The following is a 25060-nucleotide window of genomic DNA, read 5'->3' as shown; positions in this document are numbered from 1 at the left end:
TTTTTTTGTTTGTCTTTGGATATGATTTTGTGGATTTCTTGTTTTACAAGCAACAAGTGTTTGTTTCAAGGAATAAAGTGTCAAATTTCTCTATGAATTTGGTGTGATACTTTGCTTGCATGTGTCTCCATTAATTTCATGTCATGGCTTGAAACAAAATCTCTTTCAAAATTGCCATGATGTGATGATCATGGGTTACAAGCACCTTTAGGTATCATATCCAAATTTTTTAGGCTTTTACCACTTTATTGCTTTCTTTTGCTTTTCCTATACAATTTCTTTTTGTTTTATTTCCTACTATTTTGTGCTTTGTGATTACTAACCATTCCATCTCATGTGTCATACATTTCATAGCATTCCACCACCTCCTCCACTTTCTTTAGCTTAGCATTTATTTTTGCAAGTTTTAATTCATTTGGTGATGTAATTTGTTATCATTGGTTTGTAGCTTGGCAAAGGGGCCATAGAATGTATTTAGGTAATTTTTGTAATATGGACTATGGACACTATGACGCACCGGCACGCACACACTCACCCTAGATGTATGCCTAGGATTGTATGTGTAGATGTATGGCTAGGATTGCATGTTTAGATGAATGCTTAGGTTTAAACACTTAGAGAAAAATCCAACTTTTTCCAAAACATGCAAATAACCTCACTTGAAAACCTTTTTGAAAATAAAATAGGAGTCAAAACTCCTTATTTCCCTTTTATTTTCTTAAGTAAAATTTCTAATAAATCTTAACTATACTTGGGCTTCATTTTGAAAAAGCTAACTCCACCTCACTTTTTTTCAAATCTCATGCCCTTGAGGCCTCTCATCTCTATTCTTCAAAATCTCTTTTCAAACTTAAAATCAACCAACAAAAACAAAAACTATTTTTTGAAAATGAACTACGATCGGTTTTGATCCCTTAAAAGGGTACGTAGGCAATGAGTCAAAACTCCTCCAAGCCGAAATAAAATCAAATTCTACTTCTTCTCACCCCCATTCTTCACTAATCATACCTTCTTTTTTTACAAATAAGCAATAAAACTAAAGCGTAGAAATAAACTTAGGAGAACGGTTCTTATGGAATACCATAATCGCTCCGGGTGCCTAACACCTTCCCGTAGCGAAGACGACCCCCGAATTCGGAAACTCAAGGGTTTTTCTCCTTTTACCCTTCCCAAGAAAAAAGAGAGATATCAACGGTCAAAAGGTTCAAGTCCAATTAATGGCTTGGCACCCAAAAACCATGATAACAGAAATGGCGACTTCACTGGGGATTCTTTTTAGCGGGTCGCGCCTAGTTTTCCTTAGTTTATATTTACGCTTTGTTTTATTGCTTACATATGTGAATACTTGTTTATTTTCATTTGACGTGTGGGGTGAGAATATCAAAAGTCCTATACCCGGGCTGAGTGAACTTATGTTTAGGTAGAGATATAATCGACAATTCGATCCGGGGGTTGCCTCGTGTATTGGATTATGCGATCAATCTCACATAGCTGAGGCATTTTGAAGGTGATATTGTCGGCGTGTGTTGTCATGCTTAGGCACTTCACTTTCAATTGTTCGACGAAGCTATGAACCGTAGTTACCAAACCCATCCTAGCCTTTTTAGGACGTAGTGCGGTGGCTAAATTGAGTGTTGTCTCAAACTTTAGTCGTCACGCGATACTACACTCAAACTAGACCTTCTCACAAATAATCATGGAACGGGTGTCGTCCTGTACTACCATGATATATGTGAGAGAGGTTGCAGTTTGGGAACTGTGTTAGAACCTTGGTTACTACTATCCAAAGCCTTAGTTCACCGGATGCCGTGTCCACCCGTGGCCCTGTTACTTTGAACCTCAACCCACCTTGTTCTTTGTAACTAAACAACACAATCATGCATACATGCATTCATGCATAAACATTTTTCATGCATTCATCGAAGGGCTTAAACAAATGGAAATTTTTGTAAATAATCACAGGTATGAAGAAGACTAAGTGCTACAAGTTCAAGGAAGTGGATTTGGTCAGTTTAAGAGAGTTGGCACTCAAGGTCAAGAGTCAAACAGGGTTCCGACTCCGGTATGGGGGATTGCTTACTTTGCTCCGAACCGATGTGGACGAGAAGCTAGTGCACACTCTAGTGCAATTTTATGATCTGAACTTCCGTTGCTTCACTTTCCCGGACTTCCAGTTGGTTCCTACTCTCGAGGCTTACTCCAATCTAGTGGGTTTACCTATAGCCGAGAAGACGCCTTTCACCGGTCCCGGGACTTCTCTTACTCCTCTGGTTATTGTTAAGGATCTCTACCTCAAGACTTCCGACGTCTCCAACCATCTTATTACCAAGTCTCACATCCGGGGGTTCACTTCGAAGTATCTTCTTGAGCAGGCTAATCTCAGTACTACTCGTCAGGATACACTCGAGGCTATCCTTGCTTTGCTTATCTACGGGCTCATTCTCTTTTCGAACCTCGACAACTTCGTGGACATGAATGCTATCGAGGTCTTCCATTCCAAGAACCCGGTTCCTACTTTGCTAGCGGATACCTACCACGCCATTCATGACAGGACTCTCAAGGGCCGTGGGTATATTCTTTGCTGCATATCTCTTTTGTATAGGTGGTTTATTTCGCACCTTCCGAGTTCCTTCCATGACAACTCGGAGAACTGGTCCTACTCGCAGCAGATTATGGCCCTCACTCCTAATGAGGTCGTCTGGCTCACTCCTGCCGCTCAGGTGAAGGAAATCATTATGGGTTGTGGGGACTTTCTCAATATACCTCTTCTTGGTACTCGTGGAGGAATTAACTACAACCCCGAGCTTGCTATGAGACAGTTTGGTTTCCCTATGAAGTCGAAGCCCATCAATCTTGCTACATCTCCAGAGTTCTTCTTCTACACGAATGCTCCTACAGGACAAAGGAAAGCTTTCATGGATGCTTGGTCCAAGGTTCGAAGGAAGAGTGTGAAGCATCTAGGTGTGAGATCCGGTGTTGCTCACGAGGCTTATACTCAGTGGGTGATAGATCGAGCTGAGGAGATTGGTATGCCTTATCCAGCTATGAGATACGTGTCTTCATCCGCTCCATCTATGCCTCTACCTCTACTTCCCACGACTCAGGATATGTATCAGGAGCACCTAGCTATGGAAAGTCGTGAGAAGCAAGTGTGGAAAGCTCGGTACAATCAAGCTGAGAATCTAATCATGACTTTGGACGGTAGAGATGAGCAGAAGACTCATGAGAACCTGATGTTGAAGAAGGAGCTAGCTAAGGTCCGGAGAGAATTGGAAGAGAAAGACGAGCTGCTTATGAGGGATTCCAAGAGAGCCAGAGGACGACGAGACTTCTTTGCCAGATACTGTGGTTCAGATTCCGAGTCCGATGATGCTCCGACTACTTCCTATGCTTGAGGGCTTCATTTGTTTATCTTGTTGAAATTTCAAAGTCTTCTTTTTGAAAATAATATGTAGTTTTGATTATTTGCAAGATTTCTAATTTGTTTAAAAATCCTTCGATGAAAAAAATAAGTCTTTCGCATTTGCATTTGCATATCATGCATCATATGCATCATGCATCGGTCACAAAGGCTTCCAAGTGCTCACTACCTCCTGGTTCCTCTGCCACAGTTTGAAAAGTGGCTCGTGCTCAGAAGGTCTACGAACCTGACAGAATCGATCGAACCCGAGAATACAGAAGAAGGAAAAAGGCTATGGAAGAAGAGAACACGCAGCTCCGTATCGAGTTAACTTCTCTGAGGGAAGAATTGGCTAAGGTCAATGACACCATGACTGCTCTGCTAGCCGCCCAGGAACAATCATCCACCGGTTCACCAACAACGACAGCAGCAACAAGCTAGACCTACCTTTCCTCTGATACCAATGCTATATGCTGAGTTGCTCCCGACTCTACTTCTCAGAGGGCACTGCGCAATCAGACAGGGTAAGCCCCCACCTGATCCGTTGCCTCCAAGGTTCAGGTCTGATCTCAAATGTGATTTTCATCAAGGTGCCCTAGGTCATGATGTCGAGGGGTGCTATGCTTTGAAGTATATCGTGAAGAAGCTCATTGATCAAGGAAAGCTGACTTTTGAGAATAATGTCCCACATGTCCTCGACAACCCTCTTCCAAATCACGCTGCTGTGAACATGATTGAGGTATATTAGGAAGCTCTCGGACTTGACGTCCGTAATGTTACAACTCCTCTGGTGCCACTACACATCAAGTTATGCCAAGCCTCTCTGTTTGACCATGATCATGCCAATTGCCAAGAATGATTCTGTAATCCTTTGGGTTGCTGCGTTGTTCAAAATGACATCCAGAGCTTGATGAACAACAATCATTTGACTGTCAGCGACGTCTGTGTGATTGTGCCAGTCTTTCATGATCCGCCCGTCAAGAGCGTGCCTTCAAAAGAGAATGTTGAGCCTCTGTGATAAGGCTGCCCGAACCAGTACCTTATACTTCTACAAAGGCTATTCCTTACAAGTACAATGCCACATGAATCTTCTACAGTGCTGAGTTTATCAATGCAATTACTGAAGAGGCGACTGGATGTAGTCCTAGGCCTATGTTTGTTATACCAGGAGGCATTGCGAGAAATTGTGATGCCATCAACATTCATTCAATCATGCATGTTTCCGAATAATGTGTCTTGTTGCTTAAGTGTTTTGTTTTTCAAAATAACCATCCTCTCGCTCTGCCCGAAGCGAAAGTGATATTTCTGGAAGGGCGTGTTTGTTTCGGCATCGCCGTTATTAACAAAAATCGTCGTTTCTTTCACGACTTTTATTTATTTTATTTTATTTTTTTAGTGATTTTTTTTTTTCTTGGAAATAATGGTAATACCAGAAAAAACCAAAACATCTTTATTTTTCTTATCAATTTCAAAGAACTGCATAAAAGAAAAAAAACCATTTTCTAAAATCATTCAACCATTCTATGCAGTTTGAACCATAATAAACCCGTTGAACACAGTAACCCTGCGGTTCCTCCAAATTTTGAATTCCCTGTGTATGAAGTCGAAGATGAAGAGGATGATGATATACCATATGAGATCACTCGACTGCTTGAGCAAGAATCAGCCTATTGTATGGAACGATGAATGCCAGGAAGCTTTTGATAGCATCAAGAATTACCTGCTGGAACCACCTATCCTTGTCCCTCCCGTGGAAGGAAGGCCTTTGATTTTGTATTTGTCAGTGTTTGATGAATCTGTGGGATGCGTGCTTGGTCAACGAGATGAGACTGGAAAGAAAGAACATGCTATCTACTATCTGAGCAAGAAGTTCACCGACTGTGAAACTCGGTATACAATGCTTGAGAAGACTTGTTGTGCTCTACCTTGGGCTGCCAAACGCCTGCGTCATTATTTGGTGAATCATACAACTTGGTTGATATCCAGAATAGATCCGATAAAGTATATCTTTGAGAAAGCTGTTGTTACTGGGAAGATTGCACGCTGGCAGATGCTTTTGTCTGAATATGATATTGTGTTCAAAACTCGAAAGGCAATCAAAGGTAGCATTCTTGCCGATCATCTTGCCTACCAACCTCTTGATGATTACCAACCAATTGAGTTTGATTTCCCCGATGAAGAGATCATGTATTTGAAATCAAAAGACTGCGAAGAACCGTTGATTGGTGAAGGTCCAGATCCCAATAGCAAGTGGGGTTTAGTCTTTGATGGTGCTGTTAATGCTTATGGCAGTGGAATTGGGGCAGTTATTGTATCCCCGCAAGGGCATCACATTCCTTTTACAGCCCGGATTCTATTCGAATGTACAAACAACATGGCTGAATACGAAGCATGTATCTTTGGGATCGAGGAAGCAATTGACATGAGAATCAAACACCTCGACATCTATGGAGATTTTGCACTTGTCATCAACCAGATAAAGGGTGAATGGGAGACCCACCATGCCAAGCTGATTCCTTATCGTGATTATGCAAGACGTTTGCTGACATATTTTACAAAGGTTGAGCTGCACCATATCCCTCGAGATGAGAACCAAATGGCTGATGCCCTTGCCACTCTATCCTCCATGTTTCGAGTAAACCATTGGAATGATGTGCCAATAATCAAAGTACAACGCCTTGAAAGACCTTCACATGTGTTTGCTATTGGGGATGTGATCGATCAGGCTGGTGAAAATGTGGTTGACTATAAACCCTGGTACTACGACATCAAACAGTTCTTGTTGAGCCGTGAGTATCCGCCAGGTGCTTCCAAACAAGATAAGAAGACCCTGAGAAGATTGGCCAGTAGATTCCTGTTAGATGGAGATATTCTGTACAAGAGAAACTATGACATGGTATTGTTAAGATGTGTTGATGAACACGAAGCAGAGCAGTTAATGCATGATGTACATAACGGTACCTTTGGGACCCATGCTACAGGGCATACTATGTCAAGGAAGTTGTTACGAGCAGGTTACTACTGGATGGCCATGGAGCATGATTGCTACCAGCACGCCAGAAAGTGCCACAAATGTCAAATCTATGCTGATAAGATTCATGTGCCTCCGCACGCCCTCAATGTTATTTCATCCCCATGGCCGTTCTCAATGTGGGGCATCGACATGATTGGAAGAATTGAACCGAAGGCTTCAAATGGTCATCGTTTCATCTTAGTGGCAATTGACTACTTCACCAAGTGGGTTGAAGCAGCGTCTTATACCAATGTGACCAAGCAAGTGGTAGCTAAGTTCATCAAGAACAACATCATATGTCGGTATGGTGTTCCCAGCAAGATTATTACCGACAATGGTACCAACCTGAACAACAATGTGGTGCAAGCTCTTTGTGAAGAATTCAAAATTGAGCATCATAACTCTTCTCCCTATAGACCTCAGATGAATGGTGCAGTTGAGGCCGCCAACAAGAATATCAAGAGAATTGTCCAGAAGATGGTAACCACTTACAAGGACTGGCATGAAATGTTACCCTATGCTCTGCATGGCTACCGTACTACTGTGCGCAGTTCAACCGGGGCAACCCCTTTCTCTCTTGTATATGGTATGGAAGCAGTTCTTCCTTTGGAAGTGGAGATCCCATCTCTCCGTGTGATCATGGAAGCAAAGTTATCTGAGGCTGAATGGTGCCAAAGCCGGTATGATCAGTTGAATTTGATTGAAGAAAAACGCATGGATGCCATGGCTCGTGGACAGTCATATCAAGCAAGGATGAAGACTGCTTTTGACAAGAAAGTCCATCCTCGAGAATTCAAGGTAGGGGAACTTGTATTGAAAAGGAGGGTAAGCCAGCAACCCGACCCAAGAGGCAAGTGGACGCCTAACTATGAAGGTCCTTATGTTGTCAAGAAGGCCTTCTCCGGTGGTGCTTTAATCCTTACACACATGGATGGTGTAGAACTTCCAAATCCAGTGAATGCCGATATAGTCAAGAAATACTTTGCCTAGAAATATGAAAAGAACAGCGTGGTAGGTCGAAAACCCGAAAGGGCGGCCTAGGCAAAAATGCGCTTCCCGGTGGATCGAAAACCCGAAAGGGCGGTCCAAGCAAAAATAAGGGACAAAAAATATATATATATGAAAAAGCTCGCTGAGATTGCACGCAACTCAGGCAAGAATGAGCGTCTCGATGAGCCGAAAACCCGGAAGGGCGGTTCATGCAAAAATGAGATTGAAACAAAAGGCAAGTAACTATATCTGGCCAACCACCGTCCCCCTTGGGGCATCTGGAGCTGTTAATGACTATCTTCATCAAAAGCTCCTACGCTTGCGAATTCAAAGTTTCTAGGAGATGTCATGATTACTGTGTTCAATGTACCACCAACCAATAAAATTACCATTTTCCAAGCTTTGTAAATCCGTGGAGTCACGCCTTCGGCTGACCACCACTCTTATACATCAATTTGAGCCTGTGCTTTTGTTTGAAACTCTGTTTTCTTTTTACTTTCAAAGCTATATACAAAACATTTTCCTTCTATTTTGATAATGACAATGCTTGAAACAAACATTTTTTTTGAAAATTGAAAACTTTTTGTCTATTTTGAAAAGCAAACCTGAGCAACAGGGTACATTCAAATGAAACATGCATGAGCGAGAGTATGTTGATGTCTATTTCAATATATGTTACAAGCAGGTTCTCCTCCAGGATAGTCTGTGGTCAATGGCAAGAATGAAAAAACAGAATGAAAATGCATGAAATTGAATAGGCTCGCTAAGTTGAAAACCCGAAAGGGCGGCTTAGGCAAAAATGAGCACCCCGCTGGATTGACAACCCGAAAGGGCAGTTCAGGCAAAAATGGGGTATTGAAAAGAATTTATTTCCCCGGTGGGTCGAAAACCCGAAAGGGCGATCCAGGCAAAAATGGGATTCAAAAAATGAATGATGAAAGTTGAGAAAATAACATGCAAAAAGCATTGACCACAGATGCGACATCCACGGTACATCCGGCATTATTTCCAGTAGAGTCTCCCAAGATTCTATCCCCAGCAAGTTGCATAGCTACCGGCCCTCAGCCTAGGTCCCGAAACGTCTCCCTACGACGTCATCTCCAAAGAGGATTTCCAAGAATGTGTAATATAGCACGAGCCACTACGTGCCCAATACTCTGATGTCTTGTCTTCCCCGTGAAGTCGTGCCTACAAAATGCCAACAGTCATGCATTACAAGCATTCATACATGCATAATCATGCATATTACGTGCCCATGCATTTAATGAAACTGTTATATCATCCGTGCATATTGCATTTCCAATGTCAACATCAGTCTCAATTCGATACTCATGTCAGGTTCTCTGTCAAAACCTTGTGAGCCAATAATATCGGTCAATTTCTGCCTTTCAATTCAAATCGACGTCAAGTCAATCTCAATCTATACTTTGTCAAAAAACCAATCCCCAGTGAATATGTTTCTGTTTGGTCAAGTGGCTAGTTCAAGTCCAAGAACAGCTTGTACCTATCAATTTGCTTATTATCGGTCGAGTGCCCAGCTCAATCCAAGAGCAGCTTGTACCTGTCAATATGTTTCCGTTTGGTCAAGTGACTAGCTCAATCCAAGAGCAGCTTGTACCTGTCTATCTGTTTCTGTCCGGTGGAGTAACCAGTTCGCATCCAAGAACAAGCTCGCACCTGTCTATTTGCCTTGCTTTCAGTCGAGTAACCAGTTCGAATCCTTAAGAACAACTCGTACCTGCCAATTTTACATGTTTTCAGTCGAGTCACCAGTTCGAATCCATCAGAACAACTCGTACTTGTCAATTTTCCCTTTTTCCAGTCGAGTCACCAGTTCGAATCCATAAGAACAACTCGCACTTTCCAATATCCCCAAGTGAGTTACCAGTTCGAATCCATAAGAACAACTCATGTTTGTCCAGTAACCTCTATCCCCTGTGAAGTGACCAGTTCGAATCCATAAGAACAACTCGCAGTTGTCTGTTTGTTTCATCCCCGGTCAAGTGGCTAGTTTGAATTCAGGAACAGCTTGTACCTGTCCAACTTGTTTCTAGTTTCCCGTTACTCTGCTATTCATTATCTTTGTCAATGTCTACCAATCCCGCAATGGATACGACATATTTTGTTAATTCCAATCCCCATGAGGTCTTGCATTCATAATCCAAATGATGCATGGCATGCATATTATTTGAAAATGGGTAGGCGTATTTTTACGTCCAAACACAGTGCAAATGCTAATATTTAAGTATCTTCGTCCTGTCAAGCCAAAGACTCCGTCTCTTGACTCTCCAGACAAAGAAACTTAAATAGGGGCAGCTGTTATACCCTGTTTTTGGACCTAAAAATACTGGGCCCAATTTCATTTCAAACTTTGTCAATTATCAAATTTCAACTGCACAGTTCAAATTGTCTCTGCCTCGCAGTATTTTCAATCACAATTTTACCTATGTTTTTCTTGCATAAAACCTTTCGAAATGTCTTTACTGGTCTTGTAAGTCATCCAAAAGTGTCTCTGAATCATTGCATTGCTCTTTCTACAGTTTATTTCAAAATTTGCAAAAAGTCATACAGAAGGGTATTTTGGTCATTTCCTGCAGTGGGACCCATTTTCATCCTTGTGACTGTCTCTGAGTCTTTTCAGATTGTTTTTTTACATTTCATCAGTAAACCTTGTTAAATTCATTTCAAACTTGCATCTGAGTCAGTGTCAAGTCAATTTGAATCTGTTTAGGTCAATTTTAGCCCTAGGGGCATTTTGGTCATTTCACACAAAATTTTGGCATAGAGAGGTTACTTTGAAGTACCTCATTTAGGCCATTGGTTCGTTTTAGTCCGTTTTGTCAATTTTTTTTTTTTTTTTTGTTTTTGTTTCGCTTTACGTTTTGTCAAGTTACCAATTTTATTTCAATTTTATTTTTATTTTTATTTTTGCATTTTGGTCCTCGAAGAGGTCCAAAATTGCATTCCAGTCCAATTTTCTTTCCAATTTACATTTCAGTCCTTTTTGGTTAATTGCAGTTTGGTCCTTAAAGTTCTTATTTTTGCAGAAAGGTCCAAATTTCATTTTTTGTCCAAGGCCGTGCCATTTTTCTCCAGGTCCAGGTGTCACAATTCCATTGGCTCAAGTGTACACATGTCAGCTATAAATACATTGAGTCAGATTTCAGAAGCAATAATCACACGCCAACTCAACAAACACAATCAGATTTTCTCTCTCCATTCAGTTAGATCAGAAACAGAAAAATCATCAAATTCATCAAGAACACAAGAACCCTAGAAATTTCCAGAACCAAAATTCATACACAAATTCATTGATTTTTGCATCAATCCTCAGAAATTCGTGTGAATCTTCATCACTGGATTGAAGATTCTCCTGCAATTCCAAGTGCGAGCTCACATTGAAGCAAGCTCAAGCACTGATCACAGGATTTCCTCACGCAAATCTAAGAAGCAAGCTCAAGCACGTAATCACAGAGAGAGAAGTAGAGAAAGAATCGGAGAAGATGAAGAAATAGAACCAGTAAACCGATTTATTTTCGGTCCAGAGAAGATCAAAAATCATCAAGAACATTCAAGTTTTCCAAAGATTTTCCTCCATCAAAAGTTTCAACCAAAACTTCAGGTAAAACTCATCTTCCTCTTTTAAAAAGTTTAAAATCACAGTTTAAACCCGTAAAATCACGCAAGCAAACAGATCTAAAAATTTCCAGAATTCAAAGGTAAAGCCGTAACCGTAAACACAAAACCTAGATCCATAAGGATCTGAGTTTTGAAAGCAAGAACGAGTACCAGAAAAGTAATCAAACGACGAAACGATGTAGATCTTTAAAGATCTAAACGTTTTTGTTCAAAAAATCAAAAATCATTTCAAAACCGTATAAAGTTTTTCCAAGATCTACGTCGTTTCAAGCTGTATTTGAAAAAATAATTGCTGGATTCGTGTTTAGGGTTAAAGGACGAATCAAGAGATGTAAGAATCTTTAAGTTCTGGAAATTTTTCACCGGAAAGTTCATAGGTTTCGCCGGAGAAGATGAAGTTTCCGGCGGACCTTCAAGGTCTCCGCCGTAGCTTCATCCTCACCGGCGGTGAGGGTTCTAGAGAGAGATGAGAGAAGAGAGAAGGTTTAGAGAGAGAAAGGATTGTAAAAAATGGAAAAAACCGGTGCCAGTCCCTTTATATAGCCAGTGAACCGGACCGGTCCAGGACCGGTCCAATCTCCTTCATTCCTGGTCGTTGGATCTAGGGTTTCCCACCCTGGATCAATCCAACGTCTCCTGTGCAATCTGGGTTTTAGTGTGCTGGGCTTTGGGTTGGGCTTAGTTTTCTTTTACGTTTTTGCTTTCTTTTGTGCTATTTACACCGTTTTCTTTGCTATTTGCACCTGTTACTTGCCTACTTTTTTTTATAAAAAATTCCTAAAAAATTCTAGTTGTTTCTTGATATATTTTTGGTATTTCCATGGCGTCCTTGCATGTAAAAAAAATGGTGAAGTGGCATGAACTAATTTCCATGTGTTTTTACACTTTTGGTATACTTTTTGCTATGTTTTTGTTCTTGATGCTTTGATATGTGTTATGAATAAATGATACCCTATCTTGTGATGAAGATGCCTCTGGACATGTGCTTTTTTTTGTTTGTCTTTGGATATGATTTTGTGGATTTCTTGTTTTACAAGCAACAAGTGTTTGTTTCAAGGAATAAAGTGACAAATTTCTCTATGAATTTGGTGTGATACTTTGCTTGCATGTGTCTCCATTAATTTCATGTCATGGCTTGAAACAAAATCTCTTTCAAAATTGCCATGATGTGATGATCATGGGTTACAAGCACCTTTAGGTATCATATCCAAATTTTTTAGGCTTTTACCACTTTATTGCTTTCTTTTGCTTTTCCTATACAATTTCTTTTTGTTTTATTTCCTACTATTTTGTGCTTTGTGATTACTAACCATTCCATCTCATGTGTCATACATTTCATAGCATTCCACCACCTCCTCCACTTTCTTTAGCTTAGCATTTATTTTTGCAAGTTTTAATTCATTTGGTGATGTAATTTGTTATCATTGGTTTGTAGCTTGGCAAAGGGGCCATAGAATGTATTTAGGTAATTTTTGTAATATGGACTATGGACACTATGACGCACCGGCACGCACACACTCACCCTAGATGTATGCCTAGGATTGTATGTGTAGATGTATGGCTAGGATTGCATGTTTAGATGAATGCTTAGGTTTAAACACTTAGAGAAAAATCCAACTTTTTCCAAAACATGCAAATAACCTCACTTGAAAACCTTTTTGAAAATAAAATAGGAGTCAAAACTCCTTATTTCCCTTTTATTTTCTTAAGTAAAATTTCTAATAAATCTTAACTATACTTGGGCTTCATTTTGAAAAAGCTAACTCCACCTCACTTTTTTCCAAATCTCATGCCCTTGAGGCCTCTCATCTCTATTCTTCAAAATCTCTTTTCAAACTTAAAATCAACCAACAAAAACAAAAACTATTTTTTGAAAATGAACTACGATCGGTTTTGATCCCTTAAAAGGGTACGTAGGCAATGAGTCAAAACTCCTCCAAGCCGAAATAAAATCAAATTCTACTTCTTCTCACCCCCATTCTTCACTAATCATACCTTCTTTTTTTACAAATAAGCAATAAAACTAAAGCGTAGAAATAAACTTAGGAGAACGGTTCTTATGGAATACCATAATCGCTCCGGGTGCCTAACACCTTCCCGTAGCGAAGACGACCCCCGAATTCAGAAACTCAAGGGTTTTTCTCCTTTTACCCTTCCCAAGAAAAAAGAGAGATATCAACGGTCAAAAGGTTCAAGTCCAATTAATGGCTTGGCACCCAAAAACCATGATAACACAAGTCATTAATTAGGCTTGAACCTTTCAATCTTTGATATTCTCTATTTTTTCTTGGGAAGGGCAAAATTGAGAAAACCCTTAGAAATTCTAAGTTCGGGGGTCGTTTTCGTTACGGGAAGGTGTTAGGCACCCGCAATGACTATAGTACTCTATAGGAGCCGTTTTCTTAGTTTTATGTCTACGCTTTATTTTTAATGCTATTTATTAAAAAAAAAGAAGTTGATTATGTTAAGAATGGAGGGAGGAAAATGTTTGAAGTTTTATTTTATTGGACTTGGAGAGGTTTTGACCTCTTGCCTACATACCCTTTTAAGGGATCAAAATGCCATGTAGTTCTCTTTCAAAAATGTTTTTGTGTGTTTCAATTGATTTTAAGTTTTGAAAAAAGGTTTTAAAGAAGGGAAAGAAGCCGTAAAGGCATGAGAGAAAAAAAAATGGTGAGTGGTTGGTATTTATTAAAGAAAATAGTCTAAGTTGGAATTAAAGTTCATTTGAGTTTGATTAAGAAAATAAAGGGAAAAATCAATGGAGTTTTGACTCCAAAGTTTGTTTGGAAAAAATTTTCAAGTGATGGAATTTGCTTAGTTTTTGGAAAATTGATATTTTTCTAAGCATCGCATTTCCTAAGCATACATCTAAAGCGGTAAATCGACATACAACGTGTGTGCGTGTCGGTGCTTGTGTCGGTGTACATCGTTAGAGAGTCCATTGCCCGTTACATTGGCCCTAATTTACATTCTATGGTCTTGCAAGAAATTAAAAAGGAAATTTAAACTACCTAAAATATTACATGCCATTTTAACATAGAAAATAAAAGGAAAATAATGCCTAAACTATGAGAAATTGAGATGAAAGAGGTAAGATGCTCATGAGGTGAATGAAACATGAAATGAAATGGTTAGCGATATAAGGCATAAAAATGGTAAAAAAGGTAAACAATATTGAATAGGATAGCAAAAAGAAAAGAGCAATGGAGTGAAATAAAATGGCAAAATATACCTAAAATTTGTTATAACACTTAGACATGCACATGACCCATAATTCTCTCACCATAGCAATTTTTAAAGAGGTTTGATTTTAAGCTATAATGTGAGAATAACAAGGACACATACAAGCCAAGCATTATAACACATTTCTAGAGATATTTTGCACTTTATTTCTTGACAAAAACACACATTACTTGCAAAACAAGAAAAATTAAAATTCGCATCACACAAACAGTAAACCACACATAGGATCAGAGACATATTCATCATGAAATTGCATATTAATCACTCATATCATGCACCAAGACCATGAACACAATGTGACAAAAAAACTCACAAGAAATTCCATTAAAAAGTAAAAAAAACATCAAGAACTATCACATACATTTTTTATTAGTTTTTCAATGTGTAAAAGCATCACAAGAAATACCAAAAATGAATTAAAAACAATAGGAATTTTTCTAGAATTTTTGAGAGAAAAATTGAGCAAGTAGGGGTTCAAATATCAAGAAAACAGGGTGCAAATAGCATAAAATAAGAAAAAAATGCAGAAATAACCAAACTGAAAACCCAAGCCCAAAACCCATGGATCTGGATGCACAGGGAGCGTTGGATTGATCCAGGAAGCCAAACCCTAGATCTAAAGGCTCAGAATGAAGGGAAAGAACCAGAAATAAACCGGACCGGTTCACTTGTTTATAAAAAGGCTTATGGACCGGTTTTTTTCATTTCTTCCTCTTCCTTCTCTCTCTTCTCTCATTCTAGTGAGAGAAGCTCTCACTTCTCTCCTCCCTCTCTCTCGCCGAAAACTGGAAAAGGAAGATGAACTTCATCTTCTCCGGTGAGGTTTGTTCCTCCGGCGTGGGGGCCGGCCGCCCAAGGGTGGCGGCGCCGCCGCCGGAGTTGAACAAACTTCTCCGATTTCGAAATTTTTTACATTTTTAGATATCCTTTTTTGTTCTAAACACGAATATGGCACTGGATTTTGCATGCAAAGCTCGAATCAACGTAGATCTACGCTTCTTGTTCGCGGTTTTGAAAGAAACTTTTTCAAGTTTTTTTTACTTTTTTCGAATGGAATCTTTTAGAATTTCATAGATCTACACTTGATTCGTCTTTGTTGATGTTCTTGAGAAAAAAAAGATGAAGTTTGAGTTTTACCTGTGATTTTCGGTTGGAGATTTCGAATATGTTCTTCGGAAAACTTCGATTTGATTCTGTTTGTGGATTTTGCTGCGTGAATCCGAAAATAAATCGGTTATTCTTCTTCACCGGTTCGATTTCTTCTTCTTCTGTTTTCTCTTCTCAGATCCTTCGTGATCGTGCTTGAGTTCGTCACTGATGGTGATGAATTCGCACTGGAATTGCGAAGGAAATGGTTCAATGATGATGATTCAGTGATGAATCACTGAGAACTGTAAAGAAATCAAAGAAAAATTGTTGAATTCTGGTTCTGGAAAAGTTAGGGTTTTTTGATCTGTTCTTGGTGATTTTCTGTTTTGATCTAACTGAATGGAGAGAGAAAGTTGAAATCTGTTTTTGGTGATGTGTCAATGATTGTGTGGATCTGTGCAGATTTGACTCTATTTATAGGCTGTCATGTGTGATTCTGGACCAATGAGAAAAGGACATCTGTTTTGGGACTTTTCTGCAAAAAAAGAAAATTAAAAGACTGGACAGCAAATAAGAAAAAGGACTAAAAAATGCAATTTTTAAAGAGTAGTGGACAAAAATGCAATTCTGGAAATTGTTTGAGGGACTAAAATGTAATTAAAAATAAAATTGAATTAAAATTGGTAATTTGGAAAAAAAAAAGTAAAGTGAAACCTAAAATAAAATCAACAAAAGGACTAAAATGAACCAATTACAAAAATGAGGTATTTTAAAATACCTTTCTGCCGAAATTTTGACAGGAAAAGACCAAAATGCCCCTAGGGACTAAACTGACTCAAACTGACTCAGATTCAAGTGAAATGGTTTGTTGAGGCCGTGTGCCAAGGATTTATTGGAAGTAGTTTAACGTTGAAAAATATTTTCCGCTGCGATGTATTGATATTTTTATCAAAGTTGGTTATTAAATAGCATTTTATTCTATTAAGGAATTTTGAAAAGCAGTGTAACATTCCGTTTGTTGTTTTACTCTAATTTTTATGAGAAATTTTTATGTTGGGAAAACGGGGTGTTACAATTGGTATCAGAGCAGGTTGGTCCGTCCGGCCAAGTAGTAGAGTCGTGTTGAGCCACGTAGTGTAGTGTGTCAACTTTAGACTGTCTTTTGTTGTTCTGACTGTTGTTTGTGGTACAGAGTTATATTTTCGAGGACGAAAATTCTTTAAGTTGGGGAGAGTTGTAACGCCCCAATTTTATTTAATTATTTTTGATTGATTTAAAGTCTTTTATGTGATTTTAAATGATTTATGTTCATTTTATGATGTGGTGTATTTTATTAAATGACTATTTGTATTATTTAATAGAATAAGTGGAGAAATAGAGTTATTTTGAAGTTAGGGGAGTTAATTAGGATTTATTAGAATTAAAGGGAGTTTAATAGAAAAAAAAGGAAGTTATATTTTGGTAAGGGTGAGCCAAGAGAATCAAATTTTGTGGAATTTCTTCATCTGAATTAAGGTAAGGGTGATGTTTACTTTCAATAGTATAGATTGTAATTCTAATTTTGGATTTAACATGTTTCTGGTAGAAATTGGGAAAATTTGGGATTAGGTTTTGATTATTGATTTTTGAATGAAAAAGTGTAGAAACCATAGAATTGAATGGTGAAAAGAGTGGTTAATTAGGTAGGTTAGTGATGGGTTAACGTTTTAATGATAGGGTAATCCTATGGTGATGATTATGGATGATTTTGGAGAGTTTAGGGTCAAGAAATGGAGCCAAGGAGGCTCCCATGGTAGAAAATCGTAGAAAAATCTGTAATTTCAATATGTAGGAAGCTGTCGAAATCATGAGGCGATGATAGTGATCGTGAGGCGATTTTGACAGAAAATCTGTAATTTCAATATGTAGGAAGCTGTCGAAATCATGAGGCGATGATAGTGATCGTGATGCGATTTTGACAGAAAATCTGTAATTTCAATATGTCTGATGCATACCCTATTTCATGTTCTTGCGTCTTTTCACACGTTTCTGTTTTGAATTGGCCTTTGGTGTGAACATGAAAGTTGTAGATAATTTTGTTAGCTTCCCAATGGCTTTGGTTTGACATGAAAGTGATTTTTGGTTTTTGAGATATTATGAAAATACTCCAAGGAGGTCTTATTAAAATTTTATGAAAATTCAGCATAACCATTTCTAAGTGAATCCAAAACTTATGGGATAATTCCAAAGCTCCAAACTAGAAGTGCCATGAGTTCAATTAAGGTGTTTGAGAATATTTAACCCATTGCTTGAGTTCTCCATAGCGAGTAGACTAGCTCGCGAGGCGAGTTGCCCAGTTTTGTGTGCTGATTGTTAATTGATTGTATGTTGTTGAATGAAGCTTGATGTATGAGCATGTTGGTGAATAACTGTGCATTTTTCTGGTGTTGTTGACTTGAATATACTGAACTGTAATTGACTGTGATGAATGCATTTATCTAATTGAATTATGTATGATGTTGCATTATGGAGTGGTGAGTCATATAGTACATATGCATTAGTTGGAGTTGTATGTAGATATACACAAGCGGAGTCAGTTGCATAAGCATAAAAGCGGTGAGGGCTTCTGCCCTGGAACGCCTTGTCGTTCAAAGCGGTGGAACACATTGTTGTTCAAAGCGGTGTTTAGCGGTGAGGACTCATGTCCTGATAAAAGAATGCTTTAACCATTCTATAGCGGTGAGGGCTCCGGCCCTGTTATGGTACCACATGCATGTAGAGGAGTCTTAGTGGAGTTGTGGAGTGTTGCATGAGTCGATGATGTTGGTCTTTAATTACCATTGTTGTTGATATTGAAAATGATGATGTTATAAAATGTTGATGAATTATTATTATAATAGGGTGTTAGATTCAATTGATGGATTTATTATCTATATTTATTGTTGTGAATCTCACCCCTTCTGCTTGGAAATGTTGCCCTTCGTATGGGTAACTTGCAGGTAATGGAGAATATTAGAAGTGGTGGTTCAAGTGTCTTAGGGCTCTGATACGTAACGGGATGGGAAATTGATGTCATGTTTTCATTCCTTATGTGTCATTATGAACCTGTTGATGTTGATTTTAATCTTTAAAGATATTTTTGTTGAGGCCGTGTGCCTAGGATTTATTGGAAGTAGTTTAACGTTGAAAAATATTTTCCGCTGCGATGTATTGATATTTTTATCAAAGTTGGTTATTAAATAGCATTTTATTCTATTAAGGAATTTTGAAAAGCAGTGTAACATTCCGTTTGTTGTTTTACTCTGATTTTTATGAGAAATTTTTATGTTGGGAAAACGGGGTGTTACATTGATCATATAAATGGAATATAGCAATAAAATACTAAGCAAGATAATTGATGTATATACTCGTAGAAATGATTTGAAAGAAAAATTGAAATGATTAACATGCTCATAAAAATAAAAATAAAAATTAACATGCTCATAGAAAAAAATATATAATTGAGAAAACTTTGTTTGCTACAACGAAGAGATAATGTAGCCTATGAGGTACGGCTCGTAGTAACAAATGCGAAAACTCCGTTTGCTACGACGAAGAGATAATGTAGTCTATGAGGTACGACTCATAGTAACAAATAAAAAAAACACTGTTTGATACAACGAAGAGATAATGTGGGCTATGTGCATTAGTGAAATGTATAATTAATGATAATTACTGACATGAATTTTAAATCAAGAATTATGATTATGAGTATGAATAAGAATATGAAATTATGATAGAATCGTGATAGTATTCTAGGTACGTAGCGATCCTAGTTATTCCTGATCGCTTAGTTATGTATGATAAAGACTGTATAAATCCGAAATGGGTTGAGTTTAAAAAAGATGGCGATCCTAGGTTCCTTGAGATTGCCTACAGCCTAGGATAGGTGGAACTCACTGAGACATCATGTCTCACCTCAATCCCTTTTATTTATTTCAGATATTCAGGTTACTAGACGGCATAATGATTCGTGATGAAGAAGCAGAAGTCGCTGGACCATACAAAGTTCACATCAGAGGTATATGACGAGAATTTTCTATATCTTATTCAAAAAAAAAATTATTATTGTAATTTTAATGTACCCAATGCCAAGTTTAACACACACGCTAGATATCCTAGGTAATTTCTAGCAGGGATGTTTCAATATATTTTGTGATTCAATGCAATAGGATTCACAAAAGTTACTTGTTTTTGTGATTGAAATTGACTTGAAATTACTTCAAATTGTTTAAAATCGTACCAAGGAGAATAAAAAACGCAACAATGGAGTTTTGGAAACTCTTATGTCTGTTCTGTTCTTATAACATATTTTTCGGCAGTTAACTACCGAGGTTTTCCTCGGCAGTTAACTGCAGCCGGTTTATGAATTCTTCGGCAGTTAACTGCCGAGGAGGCAAAAGTTTATTTTACTCGTGTGCCTCAGCTTTATGCAATGTATCAACAGCAATTTTATACAAAGTTGGAGGAAGGAAGCAAAGTTTTTATACAAATGCTACATAATATCTAAAGCACATTGGAAGCAGCAAAGTTAAGGAGTGAGATACATGTGGTGTGGACAAGCCCAAAGAACAGCTTACAAAACTAATGCAACCATTCCCTAACTTGTATAAAAAATAATCAATGAACAAAAACATTAAAACATGTGAAACATGAATTCAGAAGCAATAGTGTTACAATAATCACATATGATCTCATCTCATACAACTCTTAATTATCGATATCACAATATTGGCTCTATTTTGAAAATTATATCCACGATTTCGATAACAATGCCGGATCTGGCACAAGCATAATCCCCTAATAAAATATGAAACAAATGAAATGGATGTAAGTTTTGATACAAACATTCTATAGTTTGATTAATAAAACTTAATGTAGGTTACCCTAACCTCAACTAGCACGAGCTCAATTGCGATAGAATCATAACAAACCACATGATCATTATTCATTTGAGTCATGTTGTAGACGCAGTGCGACAAAGATCCTGAAAATTTGTTATGTGCAAGGTCCAAGTGAAACAAATTAGAGAAATTGTATAGTAAACATGATATCCAAGGAAGGAATGAGAGAAAACTCAAATAATGTTTGTATTGATGATAAAAGTGAATATTACAGATGATGAAGTTATCCCACTAATGGGGGTATTACAAGTATATATACTACTACAAACTAGTATCTGACATATATCTCTAATAGATTGAATAGTTGTTGTGGAATAGTTCCTTCAAATTGGTTATCTCTCAATATTACCACTCCTAAGTTTTGTGACATCATGATTGGTATATGGTTCATGGTATGCAATTGTTTCCAAGTAGAGAGGTTTACTAGAACTTTACCAGATAGCCTATTACTCCACAAGTTAATAGCCTATTACTCCACAAGTTAATGTAACATAAATCTTTCAAGTTCCTCCAATTATATGGAATTGATCTTGAGACGGAGTTGTAAGACAAATCAACTGTGTTGGCCCTTTTTTTTTTAGGGAAAGAGTACAATAGAAACTTACTATGTGCCTTAAAGCATATATTAATGTTTGTTTCTTGTAACACCATTGCAAATAATTATATTTCATAGACTATCCAAAATACAGTAGCTATTAATTTTGGAAGACTTTAAATTTTGGAGTCAATGATATGAATGTTGTCCTTCTAGTATTTAATTTTCTATTCCAATTAGCTTTCCTTTTTCCTGTTCAATTTCCTGAAATACCTAATAAACGTTGATCTTTCTTTTTCTTTTTAAAATCGTTAATTCGTTGGACTTGTTCAAAAGTAAAGAAAAACTATACATTCGTGACAAATTTGAATATCGTTATTCTTTTCAAACTAGATCCGTCATTTCATAACAACATTATTATCATCCTTTGTTTTTGTTTTTATTTTTGGGTTAATTAAATAAATAGTTCTATAAATATTAAGGATTTCATTTTTAGTCCCAATAAAATAAAATCACATCTTTTAATTCATGTAACATTTTTTCTTATATTTTTAGGAAGAAAAAATGTTGATAGAAAATTATTACAGGGACTAAAAATTTAAAAGTGCATAATCAACTAAACTTGTCATGTGTTAAATTATGAATCATAAAATACTCTACAGTCAAATCAATGAAACTGTGAGATAGGTTTAACTAGCCTCAGGTTCAGCGAAAGCTATTTAACTTTACTATCAAAGTAACATAAAGATAGTCACACACTGTATCAACTAACCGAAAGTACGCATGCCTCCATTTCCTAATAAGAAACATAGAACCACAAATCCCCCAAAAACCTACTGCAAATCCAACTCCCATGCCTAGATACAACGACTCTCTTATAGATTCATCATCTTCATTCTCTGCATTTTTAGGATTTTCTTCTTCCGTGGTACAATTATTAAGAGGAACTCCACATAATTTAGGATTGCCAATGTAGCTCGATGCATTAAAACTTTGAAGTTGCGTTCCGATCGGGATTCTTCCGTCAAAATTATTATATGATAAATTCAAATAATCCAAAAAGGTTAAGAGAGACATGCCTTGAGGAATTTCACCAAAAAACTTGTTATTAGATAGATCGAGAGATTCCATATTTTTCATGCCTCTAATCGTCTTCGGTATTGTTCCAACAAAATTATTGTGAGATAAGTTTAACGTTTGAACTTGAACAAGCTGAAAAAATTCCAATGGCACTTCTCCAGACAAGTTATTCGCTGAAAGGTCAATAGTTCGCCTTTCTTGTTGGATTCTCGAAACGTAATCTTGACCTTTTGTAAAAAACTCAATTGTGGTAGTAAACAAAGAAGTTTCATGAATAGTAACCATACGAGTCAAATTGTAGACACACTTTGTCATAGAACCAGAAAGTTTGTTATGTGCAAGGTCTAAGTGAATCAAATAAGAGAGATTGAATAGTTGTTGCGGAATAGTCCCTTCAAATTTATTAGCTCTCAATATGACCACTTTTAAGTTTTGTGACATCATGATTGGTATGGTTCCAGAAAATTCATTTTCTCCTAAGTTCATGGTTTCCAATTGTTTCCGGTTAGAGAAGTACAATGGAAGTTCCCCTGACAACCTATTACTCCACAGGTTCATGACTCTCAGTTCTTTCAAGTTCTTCCAACTATGCGGAATTGATCCTGAGAAGGAGTTGTAAGACAAATCAACTATTTGGGCAATTAGTGATATGTTTGGGAGTCCTCCTACGAAATTATTGTGATCCAAGAATAAGATGGAACAATTTAGTGTTAGGTTAGATATGTCTTCAGCAATCGAATTGTTTGACAAACTAAGTTCATTGGGTATTCTTTCTATAAGGCTCAAGAACTTATTTCTATCTACCAACGCAATTCTCGAGCTCGATAAGTCGAGAGATTGTAGTGACGTTTGGGTATATATCCAAGATGGAAACTGTGGGCCTTGAGTTGTATTTTTCAATGAAAGGTGAGAGAGTTGAAAAGGAGGAACCCAATCCATATCAAATTTGAATACAAAATTTGAATTGCTCAAGTCGAGCCAATCTAAACTAGAGAGTTTGGAAAAAGTTAATTTTGAAATTTCACCAGAGAAATTATTAGAACCAATAGATAGGTAACTTAAGGATGAGAGGTTTCCTATTCCATCTGGAATTGATCCTTGTAGTTGGTTATAAGAGAGATCAAGGTGTCTCAAATTTTGAAGGTTTAGCAAGCTAGAAGGTATCTCCCCATGAATATTGTTAAACGAAAGGTAAAGAGAGGTGAGATCTTTGGTGAGATTAAAAAACCCATCCGGTAAGTGAGAGGTGAAATCGTTATCTGAAAGATAAAGAGTTACAAGTGAAGACAAATTTAAATACTGAATAGATGGATTAATCACGAAGTTGTTCAGGCTGCACCCACTCAACTTTAATTCTAATAGTGAAGGAAGTGAATTCACTATTTGAAGCCAATTTGGTAAATAAGAGGTGAATTTGTTTCCAGAAAGATCAAGAGTTACAAGTGAAGATAAATTGAAATACTCAACAGATGGGAATTTGTTCAAGTTACATTCACGCAACTGTAATTCTAATAGTGAAGAAAGTGAATTCACTGCTTGAAACCAGTTGGTTTCCTTATGAAGATCAATTTCAGTAAGGTTGAGATATTTTAAGGAAGAAAGGGAAGAAAGCCAATCAAGATTATTCATGTGCAGAATAGGATAGTTGTACGATAAGTCAAGGTAGAGAAGTTTAGATGAATGTGTGATATTGTGTTGAATGGATGAAATTCTTATCACATCAAAATCATTCACACTCAAATCCAAGTAACTAAGAAACTCAAGTTTTAGAATACAAAGATTCATCTCACCTTCCAATTGATTGTAGCTGATATCAAGTTTTGTAACTCTTCCGGTAATGTTGTCACAGTGGACACCTCTCCAAGCACAACAATCTTTTTCGGTTGACCACGTTGATATCCGACCAAAACTATCATTGATGCCTTGTTTGAAGGTTAACAGTGTCTCTTGATCTTTCTCATTGCATCGAACCACTGTGTGATTGCTGCACATGGTTTTGTGGAATGTTGTTATAGATAAAAGTAGAAGCAAAAAGAGTGACATTTGTGAAGTAAGAATGGTCATCTTGAATAATTGTTTGAATCAGAGAAGAAGATCTAATTCAAATGGGATTGTGACTTGTTAAGAGATTCTTGCTAGTGTGGTTATATAAGATGTTGGCACATGAGAAAGTTTGAAAAATGCACGGGAAGACTTTGAATTTTGAAGTCTATGATAAGAAAGTACGTATGTGGAGAACATGGGGTCTGATTGATAGAAAAATTAAATAGCTCCAAATTAAAAGTAAGACTTTGAAAAAGTAGGAAAGACTTGGAATTATAGAATCTCTTCGTACCTCATGTTTTAAAATTGGTTTCAAATTATTTAATGGCCTCAAAAATCAAATCAGCTAATGGCCTTTAAGAGAGATGCTGCTGTCACGACCCAAAATTCACAATCGTGACCGGCGCACGAACTAGAACATTCTAATCCGACAAGTCTATTGACGACACTTGACAACTATAATTTAAACAATTTTCAATCTGACTTAAAATGATATCCACTGAAATTTCGACAGAGCATCCTCTGTATTTTGAATATTTTCCAAGACTTTAATCCTATTTATGAACCTGTATTCTCATCCAGAGTTTCAAAAAGACATATTTACATATTTGTACATCTCAAATAAAACATTCCTAGACTCCAAATAGCTGCAGATACTCTGATTCAACATATACATAAACAAAAGAGACATCCATAAAAGAAGCCTACCAAAAAGAGTGACACGGCTGAACTTTGAGTCTACTAGCAGCTTCCTACTTAGCTGCTTGAAAATCTGAAAAAAATAGAAAATAAAAGAGTAAGTTACAAGGACTTAGTGAGAGACAACAACCACCACCAACTAGAAGGGAAACGCAAAAGGACACGATTATTTATTTTTCTCAAATCTAATTTTTAACTTTCAAGGCTAGTAACTGTATAAAAATATAATAAATTCACAATCAAGTGTACCATGAAAATTCATAAAACTTTGTAATTTTATCAAACCAAATAAGACTATATCAAAATTTCAATGTCGTCAAGAGGTGAAACCAAATCCACAACTTTAAAGAAAATATATAAATCGATTATAATGAAAAGGAATCGAGATAATCAAATCCAAATAG

At 37.2% G+C, this 25060-nt stretch overlaps 1 protein-coding gene and 1 long non-coding RNA gene across 2 annotated transcripts in view; one reads left to right on the top strand and one right to left on the bottom strand.

The window, feature by feature from the left end:
• Positions 1-19582, top strand: part of LOC120579374 (uncharacterized) — a 51049-nt gene extending 31467 nt beyond the window's left edge. The window contains exon 2 of the long non-coding RNA XR_005645176.1: positions 19338-19582. This is a non-coding gene — a long non-coding RNA (uncharacterized lncRNA). The remainder of the gene's footprint in view (positions 1-19337) is intronic.
• A 1856-nt stretch (positions 19583-21438) lies between these two features.
• LOC25490684 (receptor-like protein EIX2) lies at positions 21439-24009 on the bottom strand. The gene has a single exon (XM_013604307.3). The coding sequence runs from the start codon at positions 23976-23978 to the stop codon at positions 21540-21542; it is 2439 nt and encodes an 812-aa protein (XP_013459761.2). The 5' UTR covers positions 23979-24009; the 3' UTR covers positions 21439-21539.
• Between the last annotated feature and the right edge of the window lie 1051 nt (positions 24010-25060).

Source organism: Medicago truncatula, chromosome 3, assembly GCF_003473485.1.
Source record: "Medicago truncatula cultivar Jemalong A17 chromosome 3, MtrunA17r5.0-ANR, whole genome shotgun sequence".
Taxonomy (NCBI): Eukaryota; Viridiplantae; Streptophyta; class Magnoliopsida; order Fabales; family Fabaceae; genus Medicago; species Medicago truncatula.
This window is presented reverse-complemented; position numbering and strand designations above follow the sequence as displayed.